The following is a 13,689-nucleotide window of genomic DNA, read 5'->3' on the forward strand; positions in this document are numbered from 1 at the left end:
TGCAACCCCTGTTTAGCCTCAAATTTTCATAAAGGTTGGTGGGGGGGGGGAGAATGGGAGGGGGCAACAGGGAGATGGGAACCAGGCTGCAGCCTAGTTCCTGGCTCCCCTGGGGTTGCAGGAGCTGGGAAGCTGCCCGGCCCACCAGGGCTGGTCAGTTTTCTGGCTCCCAGAGTGGCAGGGTGCCAGAAACCAGGGGGCAGCCTGGTTCCCATCTCCCTGCCACTTGGAGACCTGGGAAACGGACCAGCTCATGGCTGGTCCATTTCCCAGTTCCCACCAGCGCAGGACAGCCAGAAACCAGGCTGCCGCCTGGTTCCCAGCTTCCTGCCACTCCCAGGACCTGGGAAACTGAACAGCCCGTCTGCTTCTCCCTGCCTTCCCCCAGCCATGTGGCTGCCAGCCTGACAGCGGCACCCCTGGGGAAAGGCCAGGAGAAGGGGCGCAGGCAGCTAGGCAGGTTGACAGCCAGAAGACAATTTCAAGTTATGCTCAACTCACATTAAAGTGAGTTACGTGCAACCTGAAGCCACTTATTTTGAGGGTTTATTGTACTTGTTCTCACACATGCAGAAAAATGGAAACAGATCACACACTAGAAGCAAAGCAGCCTGCACAAGTCTGTCAGTGTCAAGGATTTTCCCAGCTACTAAGACATTCATAAATTATGAAAGGCTTGCCCGTAAAAGCCACAGCTGAAGAGGTTTCCATAGAGTGAGTAAATGACCTACATCCTGATTCCTTCAGAAAACAGGCAGAAGTCTAATGACATTTACAGTCCTGATACAGGAAAGTGATTCTATTCCCATGAACGTTTTTTCCATAGAAGTGTTTTCATAATGTAAATGGAATTGGTAATTATACAGAGAAAAATTCCAGCAGGAGAAGAATCTGGAGGGTTCTCTCTGACAGTAGCTGTAGCCCCAGGATGAGCACCAATCATGAGTAAAAAAGACACAGGAAGCCAATAGTGCAGGCTGTCTGCTGAAAAGACACTTCACTCCTCAACCCCATGCTAAAGTAACTGAAGGAGGCAGCTGGGGGCAGGGAATCTGAGCAGACTGCACCCTCCCTGGGACCTGAAACAGTCTTCTGCTGTCCAAACTCAGTCTATTCTATGCCCTTCTTCAGAATGAAGCATCATAGATTTAATCCCTATGGGCTTGTCTACACTAGCTCTCTACTTCAAAGGGAGCATGGTAAGTAGGGTATTGGGAGAGTTTATTAATGAAATGCTGCGGTACATATGCAGCACTTCATTTAGCAAATTCCCACCTCACAACAACTTCAAAGTTTTTAACTTCGAAATGCTGGCTCGTGTCTAGCTGCAGCTCACCCGCCAGTACTTGGAGGTGCCCAGGGTACGTCAAAGTCCCTTTACTCCTCTGTTGCTAAATTTTTTACATTGCAGGACACATTCTCAGATGTTTAACAGAATGGCCCACTCCACTGAAGTGTTCACTGACAGGGTTGTGTGTATTGAGTTTCTTTATGTCTGCTCTGTGTCCATTTATTCTTTGGCAAAGGTTTTACCCAGTCTGTCCAATACACAGTGTCAGGGCATTGTTGGCACATAATAGTATATATAATGTTGCTGGAATTGCACAAGAATTTGCCTTTGATCTTGTAACTAACATGGTTATGTCCAGTGATGGTATCCCCAGAATAAATATGTGGGCAAAGTTGGCAGCAGGGTTTACTGCAAGGAAGGGAAAAAGGAGAAGTTCCAGGATTAGTATTACCATGTTGTAGCCTGTGATTGCTGATGAGAATCTCTCTCAGGTGAGGAGGCTGTCTATAGGAAAGGACAAGCCTGTCACCTAGAGCCTTGTGGCATGTAGCATCCTGACCCAGGATAGGTTGTAGACTTTTAGTGATTAAATACAGAAATTTTTTACAGAAACAAAATTCACAACAAAACGATAGTTCCCTTTCCAAATACAATGGAAGAAAGTTCAGTTCCTGTAAGAATTGTTGTGCTCTGGTCTGAGCTGTGACAAAGAATGAGCTATCACAGGTCAGGGGAAGGCAGCTGGAGATTAGAAAGAAAGGTAATGGGGATGCCACTGGGGAAACCTAACAGATGATCGTAAACCTTGATGGCCTGCAGAAAGCTAGTAAATAGCTTTAAAAAAGCGTCTCACTAAATATTCTTACTTAGATTACATAGACTGACACAAAGGGCTCATCTACGCTAGCCCCCACCTCCAACCGGGGCATGTAAACAAGCCTGAGCAGTAAATAGCAATGAGGTGCTGTATTGCATATAGAGCACCTCTTTAGCATAAATTCTCACCGCTGGCAAGCTGTGTAGCCCTGGGCACTCTGAAGAACCTGCGCAGCTTCGAAGCTACAATGCATTTGTCAAAGTAGTCTGTGGAAGTTATGGGGGGCCTATAAGTAGGGCAATCCAATGAAATAATGGTTAAACCCAGCCCTGGGAGAGAGCTGGGACTGCGTCTCAGTCACAAGAGGGGTAGAGACAGCCAGTCAGAGCTTGGCTAGGCCCTACAAGAAGGGGTCCTGGAGAGAAGGAGCTCAGACACCTTTTTCCAGCTATGGAGCAGGAAAGACTTGGCTGCCTGGGAAGTTACAGAGAGCACCTGAGACTATAGTGACGGAGAAGGGCAGGCAGAACTGGGAAGCTCTGGCCAGGCAAATGCACAGGCAGAAGGCTTACTTTCAAGGCCTGAGGAGTACTAGTGTTGTAGGGAGGCAGCCAGGGCAGGAGAAGGCAGCAACTTCCAGTGATGAGTGGCTATTTCAGACTGCAGTGTTCCTCTGAGGCAGGAGTTAGAGGGTAACTGGCAGTGGGTTACTGAAGCAAAGTGGGTGCTGCGGTTCCCCAAGAGGGGAACACTTCCCCAAGGCAGCACCATAAGGAAAGCAGTACTGTGGGCCACAGGGAACCTGGGCCTTGAAGTAGTGGAGAAAACAAAAAGATGACAGGTAATTGAGGGTGAGACATCAGCCAACAAAGGGGGCTTTAAGGCTGGAAGAACTAATTCCTGAATAAACCAGCAGGAGAAGCCATGCCAGTGAGTGCTCAAACCCCTTCTGGGCCCAACCAGCTGAGGTCCCTCACCCTTAGTCACGCCAGCCTAATGGTACTGACTAAAGCGACACGCACATAGAGCAAGGGAAGATGAAGCGAGGGGCATGCTGAATGCATACAACACTGGATGCAGAGGGAGCACATGGATCTGTCAAAGTGATAGTGTAATAGCATAACCAACATGGTTTTCAATAGCCATATTGAAATGGCCTTCCTCTGCAGCCAGAATGTGTAGCAGCAGCCATTAACTGTAGGGTTACAGGTCACATACTCACATTCCAGCTAAATCTCATTACAATAGCATCATGCCAGGCTGTTAAGAGGGAGACAGCCACTGTCACCAGATAAAGCAAGCAGATCTCAATATGGGTATAGAAAACTTAGTAATTGGCATTTGTCTGGCAAGAAACTACTTATCAATAGCAGAGAGTTTGTGGAATCCCCATTCTATGATGATGGTCTTCACTTTTCTATTATCTTCTGTATGATCTCGGTCTGGTTTATAATTGCTCCGTCTGCTGTACAATTAATTTTGCTACGTGTACATCAGTTATGGTGGTCAGTTATTATTGGTTAGGTAATTTTGTTACAGTAGGTTACAGTTGGTTAGCAAAATTATACAAAAATAATTGGTCACGGTACTGCTAAGCAGAACTCAAGTTTCACAGCTTAAACTGGGAGTCCAAGAAGGAAAGGAGGAGGATGTGAGAAGAAACACCTTAAGAAAGAATGTGACCAGAACTGCCACACCCTGAGATGCAGCAACCAGCATCCAGAGACTGACTGACCGACTGTCCCAACAGGGGAAGTCTGCCTGCCTTTATCAGGATTGGTGAGCAAGACACTGTGTCCTTAGCATATATTCTGCTTTCTTGGTAATTGTATATAGAGAATAAGACTACTAATGTGTAAGGCTTTCAGTGGCACAGATGCTGAAGACCTGCAGGCAATTACACCCTGAGGCCCTAGGAATAGGACACGCCCATCTGTCTGTCCCTGAAGTGTGGAAGGGATATAGAAATTTGTGCAGGTAACACTGCTACCATTCAATTGGCACATCCCACAAATTCTAAGTGTGCTAGTGCAGTTAGCAGAACTGCCCTCTCCCAGGAGGCCATCTTCGTTAGACAGACAGACAGACACAGACAATTTTGTGGCCTACTGAGATGGGAGGCCACTCACTAGTTTAAATTGCCCCTGACTGAGCTAGTCCCTCTTCAAGCAACTAAGCTCCTCATCAACAGAATACAGCCCCTCCACCATGAACGCTGCAGTCCAAGCAGACATCTATTCATCATGTGACGAGAAAGAAGGGAAGAAACAGACAGACAATCCCCTCTCCCCATTGGTTATGGCTATACTAGGCAACAAAAATAGACTGCAGATATGCAGTTCTAGCTATGCCAATTGCGTAGCTAATCTTGACATATCCACTCTCATCTTACTTAGTTCTCTATACAGGGAAAAGAGAATGGGTGAGTTTCTCTCATCAACCTCCCTTACTCCTTGCATCTCATGAGGAGATGCAGGGGTTGACTGTGACCCCCGAGAGGTTGATTTCACATGTCCATACTGGACACGCAAAAAATCAAACCGCAGAAGATTGATCTTGAGCTAGGTCGATCTTCCATGGTAGTACAGATGTAGCCTTGGAGTTGAATTCCTCACAAGTTCAAGACACCAGAAGAAGAAATACAAACCAATGCCAAAGTCCTCTAAGGATTTCTAGCCTTTTGCAGTGCTGATTCACTACAACTGCATCTGATCGATGCACTCAAGACTGTGAAAGTGAAAATTAAGGTCTGATCTAACTGACGATAGTTTTGCATGATCTCATCCGAAGTATTCTTATTCAAAGTATTCTGGGAAACAAGGACAACACATACTAACCTGACTCTGTAGAGCTGCATGGTATTTCTAACCATAAGTCACCATGATCACATCTGGGAGGAGATCTCCTCATGAGCAGGATTCACTTTGCTAGTAAGCACTATGGCCACTGGACACACTGATCTAAGTGCTGTCAAAAGAGCAGGGACTGACATGCAGGGTATTGTGTCACTATTCACAGGCTGCAGTACATTATTTTTGTCACATTACTATAAATAAACTCTTGGGTTTGTTTCAGAAAATTGATTCTAGATGAACAGTTGACTAACTCCTGCCACTAGTTCTTTGGAAACCAGGGTTCCAGCCCAAAAGCAGAATCTGACAGGGTTCACTATTATTTGCCACCAGTCTCCCTCACCTCCCTTGCAGGCCTCCAGCACTAAAACGTTAGTGGTGGAGGTTAGCAACATCACCAGTAATCCCTAAGGCAGGGCATCAAATCTTATTTGAAGGGATAAAGATGGAGCAATACAGTAGACCCCTGACTTACACAGAGGTTGCTGGTCAGTTTCCCCATTCCTGGGACTGGCAGGGAGCTGGAGCCTGGCTCCCAGTCCTCACAGGAGACAGGAAACTGACCAGCTCTGCTCAGTTTCCCAGCTCCCCCAAATGGCAGGCAGGGGGAGCCAGGCAACAGCTTCCCACCACCCCGAGTCCAATTAAACTGAGACACACGCACTCAAGTTGTGAGTATCAGTATTGCAAGCACTGGACACCATTTACATTGAAATACTGACTTCCCAATTCTAAGAGGAAGAGCAATGCCTCTTCACCCATAACCTCATCTACCCAGTGTACTTACATAAATAAACCTGCTTTCAAAGTAAACCCCTGTCTAGCCCTGACAATTTATTTGAATTGCATCTATCTTTATTAGGCGATAAGCTCCTCAGCACAGCGTCCTTGGCTAACTGTTAGTAAATGGGAAACACTCTGCTGCTGTTATGATGACTAAAGCACCATATTACTCAAACCCATTATGAAGTAAGGTGTGGAATAGTCAGAAAAGTCTGCTGGATTTTAAAAGTCAGGAGAACACTAAAAGAGAGGAGGCTGTTTCCAACACCCCACGGTAAGCAATATATTGAGTCACTGAGTCAGCCGCTGATGTTCAGCATATGCATGGTGTGGGAGGGATACAGTGGAGGAAGTGGCATTAATAAAATAAGCAACATTAGTTTACCCAGTGTAGATAAATGCAAACCTCACCTGCAGACAAGGGTCGCTATGATAACACACCAAGCAGTGCAGCAACAATCTGCATTCAAATGCTCTTCACTTTTTCGATGACGGCAGCATAGCCAGAATGAGTAGAACAGGAGGAAGAGGAGATCCAGAGCCAGGCAGGATAGAGCAACGCCACCTAACAGCAACAAGGCCTGAAGATAAAAAGTAAGTCTGTTACAGGAGGTCTCCCCCTAGCATAACATATGTCAGAAAAAGATGACTCGAATCCACCCCCAGAAACAAAAACCTTTAGGAGACTAAGCTTCCTCATTTAATTTTCTAGCCCTTGTTGTTAAGGCGGATATTCCACACATCCTTTAGTGAATATAAGCCACAAAATAATCTACATGCTATTATTTTCCTGAGTCTGCAAGTCACATGAATAAATCAAGGTTTGCCTTTTATCTGGAGCAGAGATCAGTAGTCAGGCAACAGCTCAAAAATGTACAAGTATAAAAAAAAAAAAAGTTTCCATTTCTGCCCATCCCTTAATTTTAGTGGAAAAAGAATTCCCTCCAAAATAAGCACTAGAGCAACACCAAAACTAGAAACCCAAGTGCAAAAGCAGGTTTTAAAACGGACGGTGTAATTTAATCATCCAACCTTGAAAGAGAAAGAGCGCCAGCATTTAAAAAACAAAAATCCCCAGTACAACACTATCCTGGAGGCTTCAGCAGGGCCTATGTACCCAAAAACCAAAATCTAGATGAACTACAATGCAGAGAAGAAGATACCTTTGAAAAAGCTCACTATCAGAACTGGTGTCTCAGTTTGCTCGTCCACTTCTATTCATGTCTATTGTTTGCTTCAGCAATACCTGATTAAAAACTGGAGTGGAGTGGTGTTAACTCCAAATTGCTCATGAGAATCTCAGGTGAAAGTAGATTCATTAAAACAAAAAACACTAGTGCTCCACTCAGAGCATTTTAATATCAAATCTATTGTAGTAAAAGGGATTCTTCATCCAGACTAACCAGAAAGCAAATAAAGTTTTAAAGTGGCTTTGATATCTGGAATGGGGCTAAAGGATTTAGTGTTGACCCAATATTCTTAGCAGAGACTGTATTTTAAATACAGATCTGTATTAGCATGGGCAAAATACAGGATATTTAAAAATCTGCGTCATCTCCACGATCTCCCTCCCACTTCTTCTCTTACTACAGTCCCACACTAGAGTACAAAGAGGTCTCTGATTAGGAAAAGAAAACTAACTCCTACCTGGTGAGATAACCGAGTTAAGGAATGTTGCAAGTGTGTGTGTGTGTGTGCGCGTGTGTGTGTGTGTGAGAGAGATAGATATCTGGTTCTAAGCAAAGGCTGTTATACGCTGAAGTAAATATTAAGATAACCTCTTTTAATAGGGATGATTTGACAGTTTCTATTTTCCTTCTCTCTCCTTTGTTTTATCACTATCTGCAGCTATGGTAGTAGCCTGGGAGGTCTTAAAAGCTGCACAGTTCAGTGTCCCTCCAGTCAAATGTGCATCAGTGTAAGCAGAACTTGGTACTTGTCAACCATACATGATGACATTTGCATCAACTTACAGCCTGTCTGTTGGATCAGAAGCAGGCCTGAAGGCACCATAGTTTCAAGGCTGAGACTAAATCAACATCATTTATCAGTAAAAAAAATAATTACAGGCGATTAACAAACGTAAGACAGCACAGAAAGATACTCAGATCATACCAGAAGTCATATTCATGCCTGAAACTGTAAAAAAAAAGTGTGGAAAAGACAAGAGAGTTCCATCCCCTTCATTAGGGAACACCTTGTGGGTGCACACTGTTAGTTTCTGAGCAAAGAGGGGTTTTCAACAGGCCAGCTATATTCCCACCTCCCAGCACACAGTACTGAACCAAAACGTACCTGACATACGGAGATTTTGTAACATTTTAGGCTATGTTTATGCTGGCTGTCGAAGACCAAATGCTTACGTTCAATCTTCTGGGGTACCATTTCGCAAATGCACGAAACAGTGCAGTCCAGGTCAGTGTCAACCCAGGAACCAAAACAAAGCTGTGTCTACGCTATGAGAAATTCAAATTTATTAATGTTGTGTAATTCTGGAATTTAAGTTTGAATCTGACCATCCTCACTTCCCCATACGGGACCCCTCTGCAGACTAATAAATTTGATTAATTAAAGATGTGGCACTTCCCCACTGGCCTTTAATCAAACTTCTGAATTCAAGCTTAATGCTATACCCGCCAGGTAAGGGCAATATTATAATCTTGACATTAGTGCTCCAAAAAAACAACCCACGAGCTAATGGCATTTGAAGTGAAGACAGACAGACAGTCACATGCTAATATTGAACTAATTGCCTTAAATTTGAATTTTCACTTAGTGTGGATGCAGCCCAAGACAGTCAGGACTGTGAAGTGGAGTTTTAGTTTGTTTCACTCTATATATTCAGCTGAATGGGACCTGACTGTTTCTAGGATAATGCTGTTGGAAATGACCACAGAACCTTGGCAAGTGCTTGTTTTCAGCCAATGGACATACACCATAAGAGGGAGGAAAAAAAGAGAGTCATAAGGCTGGAGCTGCTAATCTGAATGACGAATCAATTTAGAGCTCAAAAGACAGGCTGTCCGTGAGACACTAGCTTCAGCTGAAGACACAAGCCAGGGCTTGCTTGCCAGGATTAACCTACTAGTATCTAAAGAGAGACTGACGGCTGGATAAAACCCTTAGTTACTTTATCCCGCAGCACTAAGTCTCACGCTATCATCCAAGGCCACGTTATTCTGAGTAAATGTAAAATTACACACTCTGCCTTCAGGCATGGGGAACACAGATTCCCCAAGCTATTAAAATCATTATTATAAGCGATGCAGGAACCACACTTATGTGGAGACAGCCTGAACACACAACATTTTACCACTGCAGAGAGACTTCTGGCAGAAGTCAGAATGGAGCAGTCTTTGAATGAGTGTAGATTAAGTAGTATCAGCCAGATCAGCAAATGTAGCTACACTGTGGCAGCATCCTTTAGAAAACAGTAAATCCATAGAGGAGTAGTGGTGCAACACTGCTAACATTGAAACCAGTCTCATCTGACAAGGTTTCTGAAATTCAATACACTAACTGCCATCCTCTGAGGCTGGAGCTAACAGCCTGCTGTACTTCCCACAGGTTTGCTATTGAAAAGCTGGCCTAACTCTAGGACAATCAGATTCTGTGTTGATAGTCACACTAATGAATCAGAGCAAAAAGCCTCCAGAACCTGATACCAAGACAGACAAAAGTCCCAGAGAGAGAGAGGGGCTAACAGATTCCCACTACCCAGTGCATAACTAGCCCTATTTGGGCACTTGCAAGATCATTCACATGAGCCCACTACATGCTTCATTCCTAGTTGAAAGGACCATAATTGAATGGAGAAGATTGCTCTGGAAACTGAGCTAGTGGGCTTCTTGATCTCAAAATCAACTGAGAGGAAATAAATAAATTAAGTGCCAATAATAATTGGCTTTACTGATGTGTACCCTATCTCTTGGGAAGAGCTGAGATCACCAACTCATTGTTCTTAGGCCATGAGTTCCCAAACTGTGATCCAGGGATCACTGGTGGTCTATGGAGACATTCTGGTCATGGGGTTTTGATTCCCTCCCCAGCCTCAGTGTATTTTTATTGAAATCTCAGCAGCTAAATACTTTCCTAATAGCAACCTCTCCATAATTAGAAGCTGCTGTTATAGCCATAAAGATATCAAGCCATCATGCATGAAGAGGACATGATCAGTGTACAGGTATATTGAAAAAGAGGTCGAAGATGAACAGAGAAACTAAGATAAGCCTATCAGTAGGACAGTTTTGAGAAGCCCTCACGTGGGCTACTAATTAGCTTTTACATGTATCAGAGAGGTAGCCATGTTAGTTTGCATCTTTAAGAACAACAAGAAGTCCTGTGGCACTTCATAGGACTAGCCGATACTTTTGGACCATAAGGTTTCATGGATAAAGATCCGCTTCACCAGATGCATGCATCTGACGAAGGGGATCTTTGCCCATAAAAGCTTATGCTCCAAAATACCAGCTAGCTTTTACATGGTAACTTTCAGTTACAAGTGATCTAACTAGAATTTCAACTTGTGGCCTAGAAGGGACGAGATCCCCATCTGTTTAGCGAAAGCCAATCCAGTACCCAAAGATTGGTTTAGGGATAAGAAGAGTATACTGAAATCAAAAGATCCTTCTTCCTGAAAGGCTTTCTAAGGTGGGTTGGATGACTCATGCAAGGATTAAACATTTGCACTTAGGTTACAGCTATTTGCTCCCCACTTTTGATTTTACAGTACTGAAGGACAGATTTGTGTTCGCTCAACTGCCCTCCCCCATTTTTACTAAGCAAACAAAACTTGTTCAAAAGACCCACTGCTGCGGACAGAAGAAAGAGGCCTAGAAGGTTGGTTTTGGGCATATCTTAAGATTTTTCCCTATTTCTCTGGTGCCAATTCTATTCACTGATAGAAGCATGGCACAGCAGCTAGATATTGCCAGTAAAACAGATTAAAAGTCATTTCCCCAGGCACTTACTACTATTTTATTAATGCCTAGAATTTTCATTAAATTCCACTGAAGTAGGACACTAAAGTCTTTAAGTACTTGATGCTGTTTTGTCAAGCATACATGATGGAAGAGCTGACTTCCCCCCATCACAAACTACTGATCAAGGAGTACATTAACTATTTTCACTATCACAGTAAAATACAGTGTTAGTTACATAGCCCTCAACAGCAAGCCATGGTAGATACTTTCGGACTTTTCCTGAAATCCAGGCCAAAAACACATCCACTTACTCTAAACAGCACTGCTGCAAACACAAGTGAAGTGTAACAAACTGCTAGTGAGAAACTATCCAGTAACACCACATTTGGTGCAGGCTAATGCAAGACAAGACTCCAAAAAGAGCAAACATTCTGTGTTACAAGTGGCAATGAGAACTTGGCTGCAATATACTAGGTGTAGCATCTTTCACCAATCTTTAAAAAAAGTTACTTCAGCTTGAAGTTTAACTATTTCAGTCCACTGGACAGTTATGGAGTTTAAACTAAGGGCCTACAGTTTGAGAGGATCCCAGCAGTACAGGTGGTTTAATCACTGCTTGACTGAACTATTTATAGCTTACTTTATAATTAGCCTTTGCTGGTAAATCTTTCTTCTGGCAATCTGTGAGTAATGTTCCTTTTCAATTTATACACAGTAACTTGTGCAAGAGAAATAAAATAAAAGCAGGAGGGGCTAAAAGAAGGAGTGAGGGAAGAAAAAGATGCTCACTCAGAAGAAAAATGAAACAAACCAGTCCACTGCCAATAGAACACTCATAGCTACTTATTCCAGTGAGTCAATGTCAGTATGATGGGTGGGAGATGCAACAAGGATATACAATAGCCTCCAAGTAACCTCCTCCACCTTTTCCTCAGGACAAAAAGAGGGCCTGAACACTTCTCTCATTTTGAAGCTCAGTAAGGGAGGAGTCCCACTTCTCTTATCCATTGCAAATACCATCTAGTATTGAATGGCTGGCAGTTTTAGTGCTGGTGATGTGAAGGAAGTAACTGACCTACCAGCTCTTACCAGAGCATAGGACAGTTTAAATAAAATTTTCTTTAGGAGGTTTAATACATCGTAATTAGTCTGCTTTAAAGCGTGCAGCTTTCATTAATTCACTTCCTGAGTGTCTGCATATAGATAAGCCTTGAGACTGCAGTTACAGATTGACTAAGTGTCCATCACTGCGCCTCCTCCTGCCACTCTGGCCCCATTTTACAAAGAACACATTCAGCACTGGAGGCCTCCATTCCAGTTTGGTCAGTGTACATGAGACAACGTGTTGCTCCTTAAAGGTACATGGGCTTCAAAAGTTGACTAGTCAAAGGTCTTCTAGACCTGTATACATCACCAGGCTGGAACAATAAAAGATGAGGCTGGTAATGTCAGACCCTCCTGATGCCCCAAAAGTGACTGGGGCAAAAAGGTCCAGAATTCATTCTAGTACCCCACATTCAGAAAACAAACATTAGGTAAGAAGAACCCAAACCACCCCATGAAAGGATTAACTTAAAGAAAATACCCAAACCCACAGCTTTACCAATGGGTTAAGCAAACTACAACCTATTCTTTTCCTCAGTTGTTACTCCACTCTGATCTCCATTTTACAGCACAGAAACACTTCTTACGGGAACCAGGGAGAGGTCCCGCTTAACTGGTTGTTCTTATCCTGTTTCTCTCTAATGACTGCTGAAAGCCAATGAGTCTCTCCACATTCAGCTTCTACTGACAAGTCCCCACAGACTAAAATCTTTATTAAATGAGTCTTAGCTCAGAACTGGCACCTTGTCAAATAAGCGTTCTCACTGAAAAGATGGATTTCCTTTCTGGGGCTTTTGCAAATTCCCCTCCAGGAGTCAAACACGGAAGCATCTGTTTTGTTAAAGCAGTTATTTGTATTCCTCTTTTGCAAGGTTAGGATAAAGACTGTCCAGGGAAACTGGGCTTCAGAAGCTACCAGTTTCCAATTTTCCCTTTTTCTTCAGTACAACAGATAGCTGAGGGTTGTCCCCAAACTAGTTTGATCCGTACCACAAGCGATCTCCATCAGCAAGGAGATAAAACCTAAAGAGAGACCACTGGGCTCTAGACTTAGTTCCCTACCTTCACTACTACATGTTTATGATGTTTCTGACACAAGTGCCCAATGGATTAGCACATCTAGTCCTGGCCCACAACAGTTCCTCCATTTGAAATTTTGCCTTTTTACACTTAGTGATGAGGTGGTTTTGGCTTTAACTTTTTAACTAAGTAGTTCCTCTACTAACATCATATATGCCATCACGTGCCAACAGCGCCCACATACTTTGTATATAGGACAAATGGTAAACATGCTTCCACAAAGAATGAATGGACACAAAAAGGACATCAAAAAGCTCTTAACTCACAAGCCAGTCAGCCAGCACTTTAATGGAGTGGGCCATTCTGTTAATGACCCAAAAGTCTGTTTTACTGAAAAAGAACTTTAAGAACTGCCTGCAAAGAGAGAGTGCTGAACTCTTTTATATCCAAATTCAACACATTAACACGTGGTTTGAACCAGGATGCCAGTTACCTGCGTCATTATATGGACTCTTTTACACACTTTGTTTTATCTGACTCTTGACTCCCCCCACCCCTCTGCTCTTCTGATTTGCCCTCCTCGATTATAATTATTCTGATTTGTCAACCTGGATTACTATTCTTGGTTCTGTGCCTTAAATATTGAATCTGTTCTGGTTTGGTTATGGCCTGAAGAAGTGGGTCCATCCCATGAAAGTTCACCACCTACAATTATTTTGTTAGTCTTAAAGTGATACTGCACTGCTTTTTTGTTTTGATAGTTTGCCGGCAAGTTAAATACCAGAAAGGAGCTAGGAAAATGTGTGTTTAAAATGGTACAGGTTCCTGTGTGGTTGTTTATGATAGGTCATGTGCTATACAATTTGATCAAGAGAAAAGAAACCAAGAATAGGTGAAAAA

General features: G+C 43.3%; 1 protein-coding gene across 1 annotated transcript in view; it reads right to left on the reverse strand.

Moving 5' to 3' along the window:
• TTYH3 (tweety family member 3) overlaps nucleotides 1–13,689 on the reverse strand; it is a 93,414-nt gene that overhangs the window by 37,104 nt on the left and 42,621 nt on the right. The window contains exon 2 of the mRNA XM_075010617.1: nucleotides 6,155–6,324. Coding sequence (XP_074866718.1) covers nucleotides 6,155–6,324 — 170 coding nt within the window. The remainder of the gene's footprint in view (nucleotides 1–6,154; nucleotides 6,325–13,689) is intronic.

This window comes from Carettochelys insculpta, chromosome 16 (assembly GCF_033958435.1).
Source record: "Carettochelys insculpta isolate YL-2023 chromosome 16, ASM3395843v1, whole genome shotgun sequence".
Classification (NCBI taxonomy): domain Eukaryota; kingdom Metazoa; phylum Chordata; order Testudines; family Carettochelyidae; genus Carettochelys; species Carettochelys insculpta.